The sequence below is a fragment of the Canis lupus genome, chromosome X (assembly GCF_048164855.1).
Source record: "Canis lupus baileyi chromosome X, mCanLup2.hap1, whole genome shotgun sequence".
In the NCBI taxonomy this organism is placed as follows: Eukaryota; Metazoa; Chordata; class Mammalia; order Carnivora; family Canidae; genus Canis; species Canis lupus.
In genome coordinates this window covers 41,912,018-41,934,577 of record NC_132876.1, presented here as the reverse complement: position 1 = coordinate 41,934,577, position 22,560 = coordinate 41,912,018, and the positions used below count along the sequence as shown (strand labels likewise).

General features: G+C 34.8%; 1 protein-coding gene across 2 annotated transcripts in view; it reads left to right on the top strand.

The window, feature by feature from the left end:
* Positions 1-22,560, top strand: part of COL4A5 (collagen type IV alpha 5 chain) — a 272,590-nt gene that overhangs the window by 229,444 nt on the left and 20,586 nt on the right. For both annotated transcript variants that reach the window (XM_072816545.1, XM_072816544.1), the window contains exons 37-41: positions 8,025-8,151; positions 12,551-12,631; positions 13,247-13,345; positions 13,730-13,780; positions 15,228-15,413. In XM_072816545.1, the coding sequence (XP_072672646.1) occupies positions 8,025-8,151; positions 12,551-12,631; positions 13,247-13,345; positions 13,730-13,780; positions 15,228-15,413 (544 nt within the window). The remainder of the gene's footprint in view (positions 1-8,024; positions 8,152-12,550; positions 12,632-13,246; positions 13,346-13,729; positions 13,781-15,227; positions 15,414-22,560) is intronic.

Sequence of the window (22,560 nt, the reverse complement as noted above, 5' to 3'; positions counted from 1 at the left end):
CAGGGTTGATGGAGAAAGACTTTTACAGACAATCAAAAGCTAAAAGAGCTCATTACCACCAAACTGGCCTAACAGGAAACATTATAAAGGGACTTCTTTAAGCTGAAAAGAAAGTGCATTAGTTAGTGACAAAGAAACATGAGTGTTTAAATCTTAAAGGTAAAAGTAAATATATAGTAAAGGTAGTGGATTAATCATTTATAAATCTAGTGTGAAAGTTAAAAGACAATAGAACTAAAAGTAACTCAAACTACAATTATCAGGTAAGGGATGGACAAAATGAGATGTAAAATGTGACATCAAAAATATAAAATGAGAGGGGAGCAAAAAATGTAGAATTTTCTAATGTGTTCAAAGGTCAGTTGCTATCAACTTAAAATACATTTTAATATATCTAGACTGTTATCTGCGAGCCTCTTGGTAGCCACAAAGCAAAAACCTATAGTATAGATACAAAAGATAGTAAAAAAGAATATAGTAACACTAAAGAAAGTTATTAAACCACAACATAAGAGAGCAAGAAAAGAAGAAAGAACAGACAGGAACCACAAGACAGCCAGAAAACAATTAACAAAAGGACAATAGGTACATACCTATCAATAATTACTTTTTAAGTGTAAATGGACTAAATTCTTCAGTCAAAAGACATTGCATGACTGACTAGATTTTTAGAAAGACAAGTTATAGGCTTGTTATAGGCTGTGAGCTACCTAAAAGAAACTCATTTCAGGTATAAGGACACACACAGACTGAAAGTAAAGGGCTGGGAAAAGATATTCCACACAAATGAAAACCAAAAGAAAGCTGGGGTAGCAATACTTGTGTCACTCAAAATAGTCTTTAAGATACAGTATTTTTTTTATTGGTGTTCAATTTACTAACATACAGAATAACCCCCAGTGCCCGTCACCCATTCACTCCCACCCCCCGCCCTCCTCCCCTTCTACCACCCCTAGTTCGTTTCCCAGAGTTAGCAGTCTTTACGTTCTAAGATACAGTATTTTTTTAAAAAAAATTATTCATGAGAGACACAGAGAGAGAGAGAGAGAGAGAGGCACAGACAGAGGCAGAGGGAGAAGCAGGCTCCATGCAGGGAGGGTCACCAGGATCACACCCTGGGCTGAAGGTGGTGCTAAACCACCGAGCCACCTGGGCTGCCCAAGATAAAGACAGTATTAAAAGACAGGGGTGTGGGCAGCCCCGGTGGCGCAGCGGTTTGGTGCCGCCTGCAGCCTGGGGTGTGATCCTGGAGACCCGGGATCAAGTCCCACATCGGGCTCCCTGCATGGAACCTGCTTCTCCCTCTCCCTGTGTCTCTGCCTCTCTCTCTGTGTCTATGAATAAATAAATAAAATCTTTAAAAAAATAAAAAATAAAAAAAATAAAAGACAGGGGTGTTACATAGTGATAAAGGGATCGATCTAACAAGAGGATAACATTTGTAAATATTAATGCACCCAACATAGAATCGCCTAAATAAATAAAGCAAATATTAACAAACCTAAAGGGAGAAATTGACAGCAATACAATAATGGTAGGGGATTTTAATATCCCACTTACATCAATGGATAGGTCATCCAGACAGAAAATCAATAAAGAAACATCTACCTTAAATGACACATTAGACTAGATGAACTTAATGTATACAGAACTTTCCATCCAAAAGCAGTGGAATACAGTCTTCTTAAATCCACATAGAACATTCTCCAGGATAGTTCACATGTTGGGCCACAAACCAAGTCTCAGTAAGTTTAAGAAGATTAAAATCATATCAAGCATCTTTTTCTGACCACAGTGGCATGAAACTAAAAATCAACTACAAGGAGAAACTAAAAACAAAACAAAACAAAACACAAATACGGGAGATTAAATAACATGCTACTGAACAATCAGTGGGCCAATGAAGAAATCAAAGGAGAAAATAAAAATTAGCTTGAGAAGAATGAAAATTGAAATACAATTTGCCAAAATCTATGGTATGAAGCAAAAGCTGTTCTAAAAGGGAACTTTGTAATGATATAGGCCTTCCTCAAAGAACAAGTAAAGTCTCAAACTAAATTTACAACTAAAGGAACAGGAAGAAGAAAAACAAATGAACCCCAAAGTTAGTAGAAGGAAGGAAATAAAAAAATGGCAACATAGAAATAAATAAAATAGAGACTAAAAAAGCATAGAAAATATCAGTGAAACTAAGAGCTGGTTCTTTGAAAAGATAAGTAAAATTGACGGACTTTTAGGTAGACTTATCAAGAGAGGGCTCAAATTAAAAATTAAATTAAATCAGAAATGAAAGAGAAGGATTTAAAACTGACACCACAGAAATACAACAATAATGAAAGGCTATTATAAATAATTATATGCCAACAAATTGGAGAGCCTAGAAGCAATGAATAAATTCCTAGAAACATACACTCTTCCAAGATTGGATTATGAAGGAATAGAACATCTGAAAAGACCAGTTACTAGTAAACAGATTGAATCAGTAATCAAAAAAAACCTCACAATAAACGAAAGTCCAGAACTAGACAACTTCACTGGTGAATTCTACCAAACATTTAAAGACTGAATATGTGTGCTTCTCAAACTTTTCCAGAAAATTGAAGAAGAGAGTACACATTGAACTCACCTTATTGACCCAGCATTGCAGTGATACCTAAACAGTCAAGATGCCACACAAAAAAGAAAATTACAGGCCAGTTTCCCTGATGAAAATACATGAAAAATACTCAACAAAATATTAGCAAGCCAAATTAAACAATATAACAATTAAAAGGATTATATATCACAATCAAGTGAAATTTATTCCAGAGATGCACAGAGGGTTTACATCTATAAATCAATCAATATGATATATTGTCCATTACCAATATAAAGGATGAAAATCATATGATAATTTCAATAGATGCAAAAAATTTATTTGACATAATTCATCCATTTATGATAAAAATCTCAACAAAGTGGGTATAGAAGGAATGTATCACAACATAAAGGACATATATGAGAAGCCCACAGCTAATATCATACGCAATGGTGAAAAGCTGAAAGATTTTCCCTCTGAGATTAGAAACAAAACAAGGATGGCCACTTTTTCCACTTTTATTCAACATAGCATTGGAAATGCTAGCCAGAGCAATTAGGCAAGAAAAAGAAATGAAAGGCATTCAAACTGCAAAAGAAAGAGTAAAAACTCACTCTTTTCAGACAAATATATGTGTATATATGTATCTATATTTATACTTTATACTTATATTTGTAAAAAGCCCTAAATACTCCACCAAAAACTGTTAGAGTGAATAAAAAAAATTCAGGAAAGTCGTTGGGTACATAATCAACATTTAGAAATCTGTTGCACTTCTATATACTAACAACGAACTATCGGAAAGAGAAATTGAGGAAACACTCACATTTACAATTACATCAAAATAAATAAAATACTTAGGAATAAATTTAACTGAGGAGATGAAAGACTTATACTATGAAAACTATGACATTGATGAAAGAGATTGAAGAAGACACAAAAAAAGTGAAGATACTCAATGCTCATGGATTGGAAGAATTAATATTGTTAAAATGTCAATATTACCCAGAGCAATATACTGATTCATTGCAATCCTCATCAAAATCCCAATGGTATTTTTCAAAGAAACATAACAAACAATCTTAAGATTTTTATGGAACCACAAAAGATTCTGAATAGCCAAAAGCAATCTTGAGAAAGAGGAACAAGGCTGGAGGTATCCTACTCCCTAATTTCAAACTATATTACACAGCCAACTATAGTAATCAACATAATATAATATTGGCATTAAAACAAACAGAGATCAATGTAATAGAATAGATAGCCCAGAAATAAACTCACACAAATATAGTCAATTTATGACAAAGGAAGCAAGACTATACAATGGGGAAAGATAGTCACTTTAATAAATGCTGTTGGGAAAAGTTACAGACACAGGCAAAAGAATGAAACTAGACTACTATTTTATGCACAAAAATTAACTCAAATTGGATAGAAGATTTATTTTTTGTTTTGTTTTGTTTTGTTTTGTTTTGTTTTGGATAGAAGATTTAAATGTAAGACCTGAAACCATAAAAATCCCAGAAGAAAACAAGTAGTAAGCTCCTTGACATTGATCTTGGCGATGTTTTTCTGGATGTGTCTCCAGAAACAAAGGCAACAAAAGCATAATAAACAAGTGGAACTACATCAAACTAATCTGTACAACCAAAGAAGTTATCAAGTGAAAAGACAACCTACTGAATGGGAGAAAATATTTGCAAATTATATACCAATAAGGAGTTAATATCCAAAATACGCAAAGAACTTATACAATCAATATTAAAAGTGAAGCAAAAGGGACACCTGGGTGGCTCAGCGGTTGAGTGTCTGTCTTTGGCTCAGGGCGTGATCCTGGAGACCCGGGATTGAGTCCTGCATCGGGTTCCCTGTGTGGAGCCTGCTTCTCCCTCTGCCTGTGTCTCTGCCTCTCTCTGTGTGTCTCTCATGAATAAATAAATAAAATCTTTTTAAAAAGTGAAACAAAGAATCCAATTAAAAATGGGCAGCGAAAATAAATAGACATTTTTCAAAGAATGCATATTAATGGCCAACAGATACATGAAAAGGTACTTTACATCACTAATCATCGGGGAAATGCAAATCAAACCACAATGAGATATCACTTCATACCTCTTAAAATGGCTATTATCAAAAAGACAAGTTTTAGCAAGTGTTGGCAAAGATGGTGAGAAATGGGAACCCTTGTGCACTGTTGGTGAGAATGTAAATTAATACAGCTATTATGAAAAATAGCATGGAGAGTCCTTAAAAAATTAAAATAGAAATATCGTATGATCCATCAATTCTACTCCTGAATATTTATCTAAAGAAAATGAAAAAACTAACTTGAAAAGATATACATGTTCCCATATACATTTTAGTATTTTCACAATAGCTAAGATGTGGGAGTAACCCATGTGTTCATGGTATATGAATGGATATGAGTTCCGGGATCAAGTCCCACATTGGGCTCTCTGCATGGAGCCTGCTTCTCCCTCTGCCTATGTCTCTGCCTTCTCTCTGTGTCACTAATGAATAAATAAATAAAATTTTTTAAAATGTGAGATTTATATATATATATGTGTGTGTGTATATATATATGTGTGTGTGTATATATATGTGTGTGTGTGTGTGTATATATATATATATATATATATATATATATATTATTGAGCCATACAAAAGAATAAAATCTTACCATTCTGACAACATGGATGGACCTTGACGGCATTATGCTAAGTGAAATAAGTTAGGGAAAGACAAATATCATTTGTTCTAACTTATATATGGAATCTAAAAATAAATAAATAGACAAAACAATTTAAAGAATGAGCTAATAGATACAGAGAACAAAGTTGTGGTTGCCAGAGATGGGGGTGGAACACATTGAAGGGTGGGTGAAATCAGTGAAGAAGATTAAAAATACAGACGTGCAGCCATCAGTTAAATAGGTCATCAGGATGTAATGTACAGTGTGGTGATTTTAGTTAATACTGTGTCATATATTGAAGGTTGCTAAAAGAGTAAATTTTAAAAGTTTTTATCACAAAATTAAAAATTCTGTAACTATGTGTGGTGATCGATGTTAACTAGATTTATTGTAGTGATCATTTCACAATATATACAAATATAAAATTGTATTGTACACCTGAAACTAATTGTATATGTCAATTTTACATAACTAAAAAAAGAATTATATCAAAGATTGACATTTGAACAAATGTAGATATTTGTGGCTTAAGTCTATTGAAGTCATGTCAAGCTTTTCCTTTGTAAATAGAATTTTCCTTTCTCAGAGTGGTTTACAAGATTTCTGGCCAGTGTGTTGAAGTACTGAGTACTCTCTTCTTTTTTTATTTCTTCTTATTTACCTTTTCAGAAGCTCATTGTTCTCTCTGCAAGTGTATAAATAATAAAAACTTAGAATTTTTGTTTTTATTGAAGTTCAATTTGCCAACATATAGTATAACACCCAGTGCTCATCCTATCAAGTGCCTTCCTCTGTGCCCATCACCCAGTTACCCCAACCCCCTGCCCACCTCCCCTTCCACAACCCTTTGTTTGTTTCCCAGAGTTAGGAGTCTCTCATGGTTTGTCTCCCTCTCTAATTTTTCCCACTCAGTTCCCCTCCTTTCCCTTATAATCCCTTTCACTATTTCTTATATTCCATGCATGAGTGAAACCATATGATGATTGTCCTTCTCCGATTGACTTATACTCAGCATAATACCCTCCAGTTCCATCCACGTCAATGCAATTGGTGGGTATTCGTCCTTTCTGATGACTGAGTAATATTCCATTGTATATATATATATATACCACATCTTCTTTATCCATTCATCTGTCAGAGGACATCGTGGCTCCTTCCACCGTTTGGCTATTGTGGACATTGCTGCTATAAACATTGAGGTGCAGGTGTCCCGGTGTTTCACTACATCTGTATCTCAGATGAAATTTAAACTAGCAAGCATTAGTCCTTTTCTGAAGCCCTGGTGAAATACTTTCTTTTTACAATTTAGAGTAGGGCCATAGAGTAGTAAGAAGTGTAGTGGGGAACCAAGTTCTGGTTGAAATTCAGATTGGTGTAGTTTATAGAACTTAACATACTTTATCATAAATCATCAGAAGCTTGCTTATTGCCTTTCAGGTTTGCCAGACTATTGGCATTTTGTTCTTGTTTTTCATTTTGATATATAAATGGCATTGGTTCATAAATAACAAGAATTATGATAGTCTATCCAAAGCTTTTTGTGTAAATATATAAGATGGAACCAGTTCAATCCAAAATATAATCCTATACCTATTATGTGTGTAAGAATGTGCTAAATCTTTGATTTGTAAGGTTTTGGACCAAAATATATATATTCCCAGCCCAATGGGATAGAGGGAGAAAAGGATTTAGCTGAAAAAACTTTTACCATAATGCAGAATCATTTGAGTCACAAATAGATGATCTTGTTCACCTAGACAAGCATAAGCACTAAATAGAAAAGGAGGTATTCATTAGATGATGTTGAATACTGACACTGTTGGAGAAGTCATGATCCTCATGAGCAAAGCAGTTGGACACCAGTAGATTCAGAGTTAGAGCGTGTTTTCATTGTTATTGAGGAAAACTTGTTTTAATTGTTCAAGTGGGTATGCATTCTAAGGCTCTATTAGAAGGAAACATAATGCAAAATTTCTCTGAGTAAAAATGTTATTTATGTATTGTCTCTGACCCCAAAGGAGTGTTCAAAGTTGTTAAAGAGTCAAGACATGCATATATGAAACCATTATTGACTTGACAGAATAAGAACCTACCCTACATCTTAGCATAAGCTTTCTTGGTCCTGGAATGCTTCATGCAGTATATGGGATTTGAGATGTTCACTGAAGAATTGATAAGCTTATTCATGTTAAAATTAAATATACTTTTTGCAGTAGAACCTACTATAACTATTGTTTGACATAATTATTATAAGCAGTGAATTTCATTGTTGCACACCAGGAATAACAATCACAAGTTTAATTCAGACTATCTGGATCCAAATGCAGACTCTACAACTTATTAGTTGCAACACTGTAAAGTGGGATAACAATACTCATTTCTTATCGAGTTGTTAAGGATTAATGAGATAATACACCTACATATTGTTGAAGTAGCATGAACTCTGGAGTATGACAGACCTTGGTTCAAATTCTGATTCTGCCAGTTACTAGAGCCATTAGGCACTTGAATTCTTCAAGATTCAGTTTTCTCATTTATAAATAGAGATGATAAAGCCTAACTCAAAGAGCTGTTGTGATGATTAAACAAAGCATTTTCAAGTTAAATTTCTACAAGTGATTAAACAAAGCATATTATGTAAAGCACTTAGCAGAATTCCTGACCTAAAATAAATGCTCTGAAGATAATGCTATGTTGTTATACAATCTAAAGTCATATAGAGACTTAGTTTTATCTTTCTATTCATGATTTTAGGGTGAAGCTGGTCTTCCTGGATACCCAGGAAACCCTGGAATCAAAGGTTCTATGGGAGATACTGGTTTGCCTGGATTACCAGGGACCCCTGGAGCAAAAGGACAACCAGGCCTTCCTGGATTCCCCGGTAAAATTCTTTTTATTTAATGCTTCCTTCTTTCCTTCCTGTCTACTCTAACCCATACCATAGAGCAACTTCTTATTTGGTAGACTTCTACTTCCCAGTCAGATACTGACTAGCAACATAATCTTGATCCAGCTCTTTAGCTTTTATTTGCCCAAATTTCTTTCTGTATAAAATGAGAATCAGTATTACCAGCTCAGCAGAACAATAACCTGTGGGGGAAAAAAAAACACAAAACCTGCTTGGTAGAGCATTTTTCAATCTTTAACTGCTAGCCACAAGTCAATTAAGAGGCCTTATTGTACTGTACTGTACCAGTGGGTCGAGTGGAGACTGGTGTTCTTAAGCCTGGTATGGTGGTCACCTTTGCTCCAGTCAATGTTACAACTGAAGTAAAGTCTGTTGAAATGCACCATGAAGCTTTGAGTGAGGCTCTTCCTGGGGACAATGTGGGCTTCAATGTCAAGAACGTATCTGTCGGGGATGCCTGTGTGGCTCAGCGGTCTGGTGCCTGCCTTTGGCCCAGGGCGTGATCCTGGAGTCCCAGGATCAAGTCCCATATCAGGCTCCCTGCATGGAGCCTGTTTCTCCCTCTGCCTGTGTCTCTGCCTCTCTCTCTCTCTATCTGTCTCTCATGAACAAATAAATAAAATCTTTAAAAAAATTAAAAAAAAAGAACGTTTCTGTCAAAGATGTTCGTCGTGGCAACGTGGCTGGTGACAGCAAAAATGACCCACCAATGGAAGCAGCTGGCTTCACAGCTCAGGTGATTATCCTGAACCATCCAGGCCAAATCAGTGCTGGATATGCACCTGTGCTGGATTGTCACACAGCTCACATTGCTTACAAGTTTGCTGAGCTGAAGGAAAAGATAGATCGTCGTTCTGGAAAGAAGCTGGCAGATGGTCCCAAGTTCTTGAAATCTGGGGATGCTGCCATTGTTGATATGGTTCCTGGCAAACCTATGTGTGTTGAGAGCTTCTCTGACTATCCTCCTCTGGGCCGTTTTGCTGTTCGTGACATGAGATAGACGGTTGCTGTGGGTGTCATCAAAGCAGTGGACAAGAAGGCAGCTGGAGCTGGCAAAGTCACCAAGTCTGCCCAGAAAGCTCAGAAGGCTAAATGAATATTATCCCCAATACCTGCCACCCCAGTCTTAATCAGTGGTGGAAGAACAGTCTCAGAACTGTTTGTGTCAATTGGCCATTTAATAGTAAAAGACTGGTTAATGATAACAATGCATCGTAAAACCTTCAGAAGAAAAGGAGAATGTTTTGTGGACCTTTTTTTTTTGTGGGTGTGTGGCAGTTTTAAGTTATTAGTTTTTAAAATCAGTACTTTTTAATGGAAACAACTTGACCAAAAATCTGTCACAGAATTTTGAGACCCATTAAAACAAAAGTTTAATGAAAAAAAAAAAAAAAAAAAGGGCAGCCCCAGTGGCGCAGCTGTTTAGCGCCACCTGCAGCCCAGGGTGTGATCCTGGAGACCTGGGATCGAGTCCCACGTCGGGCTCCCTGCATGGAGCCTGCTTCTCCCTCTCCCTGTGTCTCTGCCTCTCTTTCTCTGTGTCTCTATGAATAAATAAATAAAATCTTTTTTTAAAAAAGAGGCCTTACTATTTTTGTAGGTGATAGTATACACTACCAAACCTTAGCCTGCTGCTGATTCTTTTAGAAAGTTGTGCTCAGGTACACATTTCGGTGACTGTTGGTAGGACAGTTGTTCAGTTCATTTATATGACAAGGACTGAGTCATGCAAGCAAAGAGACTTAGCACTATAGTCAAGTAGGTAGCCTGAACTAGATTATTATACTACCTCCTCTGTTATGCATGTATTTAATTTGTTCATATGTCTTTTGAATTGCACAGTGGCAAGGATAGAGTGGGCCTTTGATTATCTTTTCCTTAACATTTTATTGAAGTATGATGTAGAGTAAAATGTACAAGACTAGGAGATGAGTTTTCACCCATGTATATATCTGTGTACTTACCACATATATCAAGATATAAAATAGTTCCCTTGCCCCATAAAGTTTTAACCATGCCCCTTCACAGTGAATCTGCCCCCCAAAGTAATCACTACTATGATTTCTATCACCATCAAGTAATTTCACCTGTTTTTGAAATTCATATAAATGGAATCATACATTTTATATCCTCCTGTCTGGCTTCTTTCACTCATGTCTGTAAGCTTCATTTATCTTATTGCATGTGTCAATAGTTTGGTTTTTTTAATAATTGCATTGTAATATTCCATTGAAGAAATACATAATAATCAATTACCATTCACCTTTTGATGGACTTGTGGGTTGTTTCCAGTTTAAGACTATTAAAAAAGATGGTATTAACATTCTTTGACATGCCTTTGGTGGACATACATACTCCTTTCTCTTAGACAATAACTTGGTAATAGAATTATTGAATCATAGCAGAGATATACATCTAACTTTAGTGCATGGTGCCAATTTTTGAAAGTGGCTTTATAAATTACAATCTCACATGCAATGTATGAAATGTTCTTAAGTGGCTCCTGGTAGCTCGTAATTATACTGTGGTCAGTACTTTGTATTGTGAAATGACCAGTTGCCTATGTCCTTACCTCATTTGGTGTTGTCAATCTTTAATTTTAGGTGTTCTGGTGGGTACATTGAAGTGTATCATTAACATTTTAATTTACTTTTTTTAAATGAATTTACTTTTTTTAAATGAATGACAATATTAAACACCTTTCCATATACTTTTTAAAAAAGATTTTATTTATTCATGAGAGACACACACAGAGAGAGAGAGAGAGAGGCAGAGACATAGGCAGAGGGAGAAGCAGGCTCCACACAGGGAGCCCAATGCAGGACTTGATTTCAGGACCCCAGGATCACGCCCTGAGCCGAAGGCAGACGCTCAACCGCTGAGCCACCCAGGCATCCCTCATATACTTACTGGTCATTTGGATAGCATCTTTTTGAAATGCCTGCTCCATGTTTTATTGCTCACATTTATTGAGTTGTTTGCCCTTTTTTTTCTTATTAATTCAAAACATTTCTTTATATATTCTGGATATGAGTCTGTCAGATACATGTACTATAAATATGTTCTTTCTGTCTCAAATTCGCCTTTTATTCCTAATGCTGTTGTGTGATGACATTTCTTAATGCTATTGTGTGAACAAAAGTTGTTTTTTTTCAAAAGTTAATTTTGATAAAGTCTAGTTCATTTTCTTTCATAGTTAGTGCTTTTTGTGTCCCATTCACAAAATCTTTGCCTACTCAAGTTTATGGAAATATTCTTCTATTTTCCTACAATGTTTAATGTTAAGCTTTTATATTTAGGTTTATGATTTGTCTTGAATAAAAATATTTTTATGGTTTGAAGTAGGGGCCAAGGTTCGTTTTTTTTCATACAGATATTCAGTTGCTCCACGCTTTTTTTTTTTTTTTAAAGAACCTGAGATCTTCTGTTCTTCTCATCAAAAGACATCATTAAGGAAATGAATAGGGAAGCTGCAGACTAGGAGAAAATACTTGCAAAACAAGTATCTGACAAATGACTGATATCTGGGATATATAAGCAACTTCTACAATTCAATAATAACAAGATATACAATCCACTTTTTTAAATGGGGAAAACTTTGAACAGATGTTTCACAAAAGATGATATATGGATGGCCAAGATGATTTATGGATAAGCACATGAAAAGGTGATCAATATTATTAGCCATCAGAGAAATGCAAATTAATACCACAGTGAAGTAGCATTACATTCCTACCAGAATGTTATTACTAAAACAACTGATAATCACCATATGTTGTACAAGAATATGGAGCAACTGGAATTCTGAAACGTTGTGAGTGTCAAATGGTTTGGCAGGGTTTTTTTTTTTTTAATAATATACACCATACACCTCTTCTGACTCATCAGTTCCATTCCTATCTAGGTATTTATCCAAGATAAAGTAAGACATATGTCCACAAAAATACTGGTGCAGAAATATTCCTTAGCAACATTATTCATAATAGCTAAAAACTGGGAGTAGAACAGGTTTCCATGAATAAAATAGATATTCATAGCACTGAAAACCCAACAGTGACCCAAATGTCCAACAATAGATGAATGTATTAAAAAATTGGTATATACATACAATGGAATCCTACCAATTCTTCCAGTGTAATATTGTGGTGATTATTTTTATTATGAATCTATAATAATGCCAGCCTTTGGGTAAATAACTTTAAAGACTTAAAATTATTCTTTAAAATATTCAGCAAATATTAGCATCTTTCTTGGATTTTTTCTCTATTCTTCACTGTTTCTGTGTCAGCACTATAAATTATAAGCTTGAGTTGTAACTCTTAAAGCAATACAGTTTTTCTTTTATTATTAAATTGAGCTCTTCGAATTCTAGGAACCCCAGGACTTCCTGGACCAAAAGGTATTAATGGTCCTCCTGGGAACCCTGGCCTTCCAGGAGAACCTGGTCCCGTAGGTAAGCATGAAACCTAAGGGTTTGTTGTTCTGTAAAACTACAGCTCATATTCATTTTGGGAAAGTCAAATCATTTCTGGGAGCTGTGAACATTTTTAAGATGAGAAAACATGGTGATCATTCACTTAGTACTACTTGTTAGGTACAAGTGACCAACTCGTTTTTTCAAAGTGAACAACTCTTAATAAAAATTACTTAAAATTACTACTTTGGAACCTTATTTTGGGGGCTCTTTCCAAGGACAGTTATTTCAAGTATCCTACAATTAGTGGAAGCTCTGGTATTTTTTAGAAAGCTCTTGGCCCCATATATGAGGCCTATAATGCACCCCATTCCACCCACATTCCTTACTCTACTTGATATTCTAAAGCTAGATTAAAATGAGAAACTGAAAGATTTTGGATACTGAGTGGAGGAAGATAAGGTTCTTCCTTAATCTCATTAGCCTTTGTTCCTTTTATGCTTTTTTACAAGATTTTGTGATTTAAAGGGGTGTCTCAGAAGTACTTTGTGTCATTTGGATAGAACTATTTGAAGCTAGTATGGAAAGAATGGGTAATTTGGAAGGAAAGGAAATTGGGAAGATAGGTATAACCTGCTGTGCCCTGTGCTTTAGGTGGTGGAGGGCATCCTGGGCCACCAGGGCCTCCAGGTGAAAAAGGAAACCCAGGTCAAGATGGTATTCCTGGACCAGCTGGACAGAAGGGTGAACCAGGTGCTATATTTTTTAATTGTTCCTAATTTTCTAATTCATTCCTTGTCTTTTTTAACTTTTGCCCTTTTTTACCACAATTAAATTATGTATTCTTTCTTAACCTTTAAGCTACTATACACTTTTCCCTTCCTAAGTACCTTCTTGCACTTTGTACTGAGAATATTACTTCATATTGATCAATTAGGTTGCCTCCTTCTTATAAAAGAACTCCATATTCTTTCTTTCCCAGTTTTTCATGTAAAGAAGTTACCCAGCTGTTTTCATCTTCTCTAGATGACCTTATTTCACATTCTACATGTAATCTACATTCCACTTATATATCTATATGTGTATAAAGATATATTTATTTTATCTATTTGAGAGTTTTGGTTTATGCTCTGACAGGTCAACCAGGCTTTGGAATCCCAGGACCCCCTGGACTCCCAGGACTTTCTGGTAATAAAACATGCAGATCAGTCAATATAAAAGGAACGTGCTCCAGTACATTTATTTTTCCATTTACCATTTACTGTTATAAAATGCACATGCAACCCCAGAAAACTCAAATCTAAAGTTATATCTAAAAGCAGTTCTTTTTTTTTTTTTAAAGCAGTTCTTTTTTAAAAAAGATATATTTATTTATTTTAGAGAGAGAGAGAGTGGGAGCGAGGGTTGGGGCAGAGGGAAAGAGAGGAAGAGAAGCAGATTCCCCACTGAGCATGGAGCCTGACATTGGGCTTGATTACAAGATCCTGAGATCATGACCTGAGCCGAAATCAAGAGTCGGATGCTTAACCGACTGAGCCACCCAGGCACCCCTTAAAGCAGTTCTTAATTAACAATTCAGTAAAAAGTGTCGTGCTATATAAAAATGCATTCTTAAAGAAATTTACATAAAACTATCTCTTCACTAATTTCATAAATAACTGCTGAGGAAAGAAAGCTAATATGTAGAAATGGGTAGATTTCACTAAATTTTTAAAAAGTCTTTCAGCCAGAAAAATACTCTTTTCTCCACATGGAAACAAAACCAAGGTAATATGAGGAAACTGCAGAAATATGTACTGATAATAAAAATGGAAAACTCCGTATAAAGATACAGCTTGCATTATTTTGAGGGGATATGTGCTCATACACATAAACTTGCCCTCACTTGTTCTTACTTTCATTGTAAGCACCAAATAGTTAATTGAATGACTGAATGTGTGTACAGATATGCCTGTTTATGTTCTGAAATGACCGTTAGCTATTCTATGGAAGCTTTTTTCAAACCACAGGCATATTGATAACCTTCCAATGATCCTAATGTGAAAATTATTACTTTAATGTGCCACTGTTATATCACTTTCAGCCATATTGGTGGTATAGAAAAAATGTTGAGAATAGTTTCTCTGGATTGAGTTCTAAATCTTGAACAGAATGGTCTTCAGGGATATCCAGCAAACACTGAAGATGCCTATCTTCATTCGTCTCAAAATATTCAAGGAATTTCCTCCAGCCATCTCTAACCTGTTCATGCCAATACTTTAAATTTTTCTATTTTTCTATTTTTTATTTTCTTGCAGCCACTGATCATGTGATCATTGCTCTGTGTCCTAATACAAAGGGTATCTTTCATGATCCAAGCTATTATTCTTTTTCTATTTCTATATGTACTCTAATAAATATTTCTGATAATAGATGAATATATTTATTTATTTATTTTTTATTTTTTTTAGATGAATATATTTAATAAGAATTTTTTTTGGATGGGTTAGGGATTTGGTGGGAGATAGAAATGATCCTATTGAATCCCATCACTTGTTCTAACAAGAATGAATAGATTTAGCCTTACAGGCAAGCCTAATACAGGCAGTATCATTTAATGTGTTCCCTAATGTCACTTTGCTTTTATATTTTATAGGTCAAAAGGGTGATGGAGGATTACCTGGCATTCCAGGAAACCCTGGCCTTCCTGGTCCAAAAGGAGAACCAGGCTTTCAGGGTTTCCCTGGTGTCCAGGGTCCCCCAGGCCCTCCTGGCTCTCCAGGTCCAGCTCTGGAAGGCCCTAAAGGCAACCCTGGGCCTCAGGGTCCTCCTGGGAGACCAGGTATGTACATGAGCAGTAGGGGAATGGTCTATTTATTCATTAATTTATTTCATTTTGCTGGCAGGTTATTCAGTTTTTAGGACTTTAGACTCTATAATCTAAGAAGCTCTTACAAGTAAAATAGCTTGGTTTATACCTAGCTCCATCCATTTCTGTGGCACCTAATAATTCTTTTCAATAATGACTTTCATCACTTAAAATTGAACTAAAACCAACTTGGAGGAAAAAAGGAAATAGTGGATTTATTGGTCTTTTTATTAAACATAAAACTATACTGATAACCTGGCAGCAAAATGCCATCTGCATTTTTAATGTGAGCTTCTCAGCATGTCATCACAGAAATCATTTTAGTGATCACCCCATAGATGCTTGTGGTCCATACCAAAAGTGTTGCTATGGTTCTGTCATAGCATGACATGATCAGCAAATGTCACCAAGCACAATAAAAACATTTTATCTTCTCTAGGAACTAGGCAATCAAATTTATCTTCAGCATCACAGCATGATTAAATTGAATAGCGATTTCTTCATACCAGCTTCATGTCTATACCTCATTTGTCTCGTGTTAACTGCTCTTGTAGTCTCAATTTTGCATCCAATGTTCACTTTTCATTTTGTGTATGTGCTATGTCACTTCATTTTGCTAAGTTTGGAAATGCTTGTTTTCATCCAGGATTAATGTTGCTGAGCACAATCACTGGTGATAGATTATTAAGAGATTTTTGGGACTTCATATTCAATTTTTATATTTTGAGTAACTTAAAATTTGGCCTTCACTGATTTAAAATAATAAGAGAAATCTAAGGTTAAAGAAACAAAATTGTCCTTTCAACCTTTGAAAGTCTCTGACTTGTTTTTTGAATGTATTTAAAAATGAAAGGTTCCATTTAAATTACCATAGACTCTGAAGTAATTGAGTTAATTTTAATAAGATATGCTCTGAAAACATGAATCAAATGGGATCACATACTTTGTTCAGAGGATCATTTTCAAAACCAGATTTTATCTAATCTGACTTGACTGTTTATAGAGGGTATTTAGAATTTTACCTCTTTTTACTATTGAAAAACCAGTGAAAACCTCCTCAGCCATATTAACTCTTGCATGTAAAGAAATGACACCAATGTCTTGCTTGGTTGTGCATGCAATAGTTATAAAATAAACCAAACTATTATCATTTTTTATATTTTAATCAGCACTCTGGTTATTTGTTCTTTACTAGTAATGGAGCTCACTGTGGAACATCTTTGTGAAATGTGTTAATGTGTTAATGTAAAGACATTAGTCACAAAAATGCTTTAAAAAATTTCTGTTTCTAAACAGTAGGAAGAACACCTCCCTGAAGAGTAGTTTGTGACTTCTCAGTTTGTTCATAAACTACAAATTAAAATGGAGTTTGAAACCCAATTGTCTTAGAATTGGTTGTTTTTGAGTTTGTGGTAATGATTTTTATAAAAATGTGTTTTTTTGCTTTTTAAAATATTACATGTGCTGTCTTTATTTTAGTGCTGATGCTAAGTGGTAATAATTTGGTTTATCTAAAGGTGCATGAATATGAACTTCCAGAGTATTCTTTTATTGAATTAAAGTTTAACTTGAAAGAAGTTAGTGTAATGCTTTAGTTTCTTGGTATTGCTAACAATTTTGATATTTTTCCTTTTTGTTAATGATGACATTGGGCCTTGGTGAACTTTGATCCCTATCCAGGTCCTACAGGTTAGCTCCTTAACTCCAAAGTAGTAACTGCATGAACCTTGAAACTTTCCTTATATTTATATATATATATATATATGTTTGTGTGTATATATAGTTATACATATATATGCATACATATATGTATATATGTGTATATATATCATCTTATATATAATTCTATCTCTCCATATATATACATATATATACCTGTACCTAATATTTTCAAGTGCTTGAATATATTTTAAGAGCATATATGCCAATTCAATTCTTACATGTTGGTCTATCTCTGAAAGTTGAAAGAACTGTAGAGTCCAATGTTTCTGTCTATTAGAATAACCCAAAATTACCTAGTTAGGAAAACTAGTTTAACATTTTAAAATTCATGTATCTTTGTCATTTGTAGTAAAAAATTTATAGTACCCAAAAATGTATTTGAATAATATTTTACCTTTACTTTCAGTGTTGAAAGTTATTTTTGTCTTATATCTCTTAATGTAAATGAAATCAAACTATCCTTCAAAAAGGCATTGTTTTTTTAACTTTTTATTTAAATTCCAGTTAGTTAACATACAGTTTAATATTAGTTTCAATTACAATTTAGTGATTCAACACTTGCAAACAATACCCGATGCTCATCACAAAAAGTGTACTCCTTAATCCCTGATACCTGTTTCATCCATCTCCCCTCCCACCTCCCATCTAGTAACCATCAGTTCTCTATAATTAAGAATCTGTTTCTTGGTTTGCCTCTGTCTTTTTTCCCCTATGCTCATTTGTTCTGTTTCTTAAATTCCACATATGAGTGAAGTCATATGGTATTTGTCTTTCTCTGACATATTTCACTTACCATAATACTCTCTAGCTCTATCCACATTGTTGCAAATAGCAAGATTTCTTTCTTTTTATGGCTCAGTAATATTCCATTGCATGTATATACTACATTTTCTTTACTCATCAGTCAATGAACATTTGGGCTGTTTCCATAATCTGGCTATTGTAGATAATGCTGCTATTAAACATCAGGGTGCATGTATCCCTTTAAATTAGTATTTTTGTATCCTTTGGGTAAATAGGGTGAAACTGTTGGATCATAGGGTAGTTCTAGTTTTAACTTTTTGAGGAACCCCCATACTGTTTTCCACAGTGGCTGCATCAGTTTGCATTCCCACCAGTAGTGCAGGAGGGTTCCCTTTTCCCCACATCCTTGAAAAGATACTCTTTTTAAAACTATAATATGTATTATCAGATCCTGCAAATATTCAATTCTTGACTTGCCACAACTCTTATAATTTTTAAACCATTCCATCTTCTTATTTTGGGTTGTCACAAAGTTCTAAATTCTCCTGCTATGAAAATGGATGAATAGGTACAGAATAAAAAAATCTATACAACCAACACAGATCAGAAGCCTCTTAATCTCATTTAAAAGTATATTCCTGAGTTCTGGCTATTGGGAATGGCAGGAAATTTTCTCTTATGAGTTAAAATTCATAATTTCTCAAAAGTCTTTCTTGGAAGCCATCTATTTCTATCTGAATGGATTCCCTAGTTACTTACTCCTACTTCAGTCCTTCCACAAACCCATAATTTCATAGAGCCATAGAGTATCTGATCTAGAAGAGACCTAAGTTTTATTTATTTATTTTTTTTTTAAATTTTATTCTTATTTTTATTTATTTATGATAGTCACAGAGAGAGAGAGAGAGAGAGAGAGAGAGAGGCAGAGACACAGGCAGAGGGAGAAGCAGGCTCCATGCACCGGGAGCCCGATGTGGGATTCGATCCTGGGTCTCCAGGATCGCGCCCTGGGCCAAAGGCAGGCGCCAAACTGCTGCGCCATCCAGGGATCCCGAGACCTAAGTTTTACACTTTTCAAAGAGATATTACTCACCAGTCACTTGTTAAAGATGGCAAGACAGGTTTTATTTGAGACTGTTGCAGTAGGGGAGAAACAGTTGTGATGTTGTGATGGGGGAAAGAGACTGAGCTCAACTCTGAATTCAAGGGTAAATGAGGATTTATAGTCAACCAGCGGAGTGAGGGAGTTAGTGGATGAAAAATTACTAGCAGGAAACATCAAGGGCAGGTATATTCTTGCTAAACTGGCCCAATGGAATTCTTGCTAAAGTCAGGCCAAAGACTTAGACATCTAGGTTGGGGGATGAGGGACTTGATCAGATATCAGCAGTGGGAAGACTCTCCCTAAAGTGACTTGCTAAACAATTCTTGCTAGAACTAGACTTCAGCCTACCAAAAACAGGGCCCAAGAATGAGGCCTAGTTGAGAAGGCTCAGAGGAGCCTGTCTAAAGTGTATCCAAGGAGAGAATCTTTGTCACATATGAGAAAACTAAGGCCCAAAGATGTTAAGAAGCGTACTCAAGGTCATACTCTTTAGCTGGGAATCTGACTTAGGGCTTTCCAGTCCTCTGTTAAGTGTCTGTTTTACTAGTAACATATATCATCCTTTGATAATGGCAGTTGTATGGATCAATGATTATGATCTGGCTTCTGATTCTAGTTATAATAAGTGATGAAGCAAAGTTATTCTGCCATTTTAGGAGACTCTTAGTTATAGCAGACTGGACCTTACCTCTACTCTCTTGTTTTCTGTTACCTTATAAGTTCCATCAATCCCTATTAACTGCTTCCTGTGTTTTTCCTAAATCGATGTCATAAAAAAGATTAAGACAAGTGCATACTATTTAACTATCACCATGATAAAGAGAAAACTTCAGGCATTCTTTGAAGTAATTTTGAGTACTCCCCTGTCTGACTTGCATACAAGTCTGTGGCCTTGATCACTTCCAGATTTTAGTATTCATACCACTTTAAAACCAATTTGACATCTTATTTACCAGATATACTCTAAATTACATAGTTATTGGAACCTGGTGTCTATGGTGTTCTTTTCTTCGCAACAGTTGGAAAACTGTTGGAAACTACAACTACAGTGGAAACTGTATTTAAAATTTGCCAATAAATACAGTGGAAACTGTATTTAAAATTTGCCAATAAATTCATCAGCTTACCTTTAGTTATTACCACTTATGTACAATACTTTAGGGTTTTTATTTTATTTTTTCAGTTAAACTTTGTTAGGACATTTGAGAAATAATGGATTGAGAACTTCCTGTACAAAATTGATTTGGCATATAACTTATTAAAATTTTAACTCTTAGAAGTTATGATCTTAGAAGTTTTGCTATGATATGATCTGAAGTTTTTTCCTTGTTACTTTCTCAGATGAAAATACATATTTTAATACTTTTATAAGCATTCTAGTTATTGATCCTTTTATAGCAAATACATATATAAAATGTCTTTACTCAAACTTGGAATTACCTTAGGTAGGAATTCTATTTTATTTAACTAATTGCGTGGCCAGACTCTTTCAAACTGTTGTCTTGAGTCAGTTTGTTCTATGTGGTTTAGAAACCATGTACACAGACAGAAGCTGATTTTTAGCCTTCTGAATTTCAAATTATCAAATTCTTTAAAAGTTTTATTACCTAGCTGTAACAGTTATGTTTTATATTTATGTGACATGCCACCATTTACATCATATAATGTACTTTTATTAAAAGCTCCTTGAAGGCAGAATTTGGGTCTAGCTAATCTTTGTGTTCCCTGTAGCACCCTGTACATGGCAGATATGAGGTCTATATGTTTTTTAAAGATTTTATTTATTCATGAGAGAGAGAGAGAGAGAGAGAGAGAGAGAGAGGCAGAGACATAGGCAGAGGGAGAAGCAGGGTCCATGCAGGGAGCCCGACGTGGGACTTGATCCCAGGTATCCAGGATGCCCTTGACCGAAGGCAGCGCTAAACCACTGAGCCACACGGGCTGCCCAAGGTCTATATTTTTTAAATGAAATTTGATCTTTAATACAACTCTGTGAGGGAGGTTAGGGCAGATAACATTGTTGCCATTATGTGGGTGAGAAAACAAGCTCAGGAAAATTGAATTCTCTATAGTCCCATAGATGTAAACAGTAGAACTGAAAATGGACCCCGGGTCTTCTAATTCCTAGGATTCATGGCTCTAGCACAATTTATTCTCTCTGCTAACCTCAGAGTTTATAAATCATAGCAAGACTTCTAAGGAAAGGAAATTGTGTTTATAGTTAATTAACATTAACCAAGAGTTGTCCTATTTATAGTCTTTTTATCTTTTTTAATGATCCTTCTTTTAATAGTTAATACTCTGATTTAATATGTGCATTGAATAATAATAAAGAAAATGTGATATTTTCTGTGGTTTGGGGTAGGATATCGCATGTCAAAATATTTTAATGTACCCTTTCACTGATGGTCTTCACATTTTTGGAAAATTGAGCTCTTTAACACTCAATGGTGAACAAATACATATTGTTTCTTTCTCTTTGAATAACTTGTTATAAGTAATAATTCACAGAAAAAAGCTTCTTGATGAGTTATGAAAAAAATCAGAATGTGGCTTTATATAATGATTTTCAAAGAAGGCAAATAGCAGTATAGTTGGTAATGGCCATTGTGTACTTGTATTTTAATTTTTCCATTTAGTTACCTATGATCTTTGTATTTTTGTCTAATGAGGCCTTTAAACTTAACTGTACCTCTTTGAGGTAGTCTGAACATATCCAGAAATTTGCACTTTTGAGTTTTTACCAAAGGAAAGTGGAGGCCAAGATAAACGTAAGCATTTATCCAATATTATCCCTTTGTGAAAGGAATGGAAGGCAACCAGTGAAATGGTACTGTCTTATCAACTTTAATATTTGAGATGCTAACTTTTGGAAAGCCATAGTAGCAGTGTTAACATGATATCTTTAGTAGAGTTTTCCATTTTTTGGATTAATGAAAACTAGCAGCTTATTTCCTATAATAAGCTCTATTTGAAAATGTTTGGCTCTCTATACTTCTGTATGGTTCTGTTTGCATACTGATTATGCTGTAGGTATGAGAAATGCTGGCAAAGAGGTTTATTGTTTAACTTGTGCTATAATGTGAACCACTTCTAACTCATAATCTTATTTTGTACTGTGTGATGTCTGATACTGCTAACATCGATCTTTGGGCTTTGGTGAACTCTGATCTTCCCAGGTTTTCAAGGTTAGACTGGTCAATTCTTTTTTTTTTTATGTTTTGTATGTATGATAAGAGAAATGCACTTTTTTGCTGTAACTCAGAAGTCATTGAAGAGGGCTATTATCCTCAAATACTACCTGCTCTGGTATTTAGCATATTGGTGAAGGTAAAGTGACTTGTTTATAATCAAGTTTGAAATGACATTAGGTCTTTGTAGCTTCAGTTATTTATAATAGGTAATACATATGTGAAGACATGTTGAATTTTAAATGGATATACACTTACTGTTATCTTTAAGACTGCAATAAGATTTTTAGACAGGCATCTGGCATATTGATTTTTGTTGCTTGACATTGCTCTGATATCTTTATGTGGCTATTTTCAA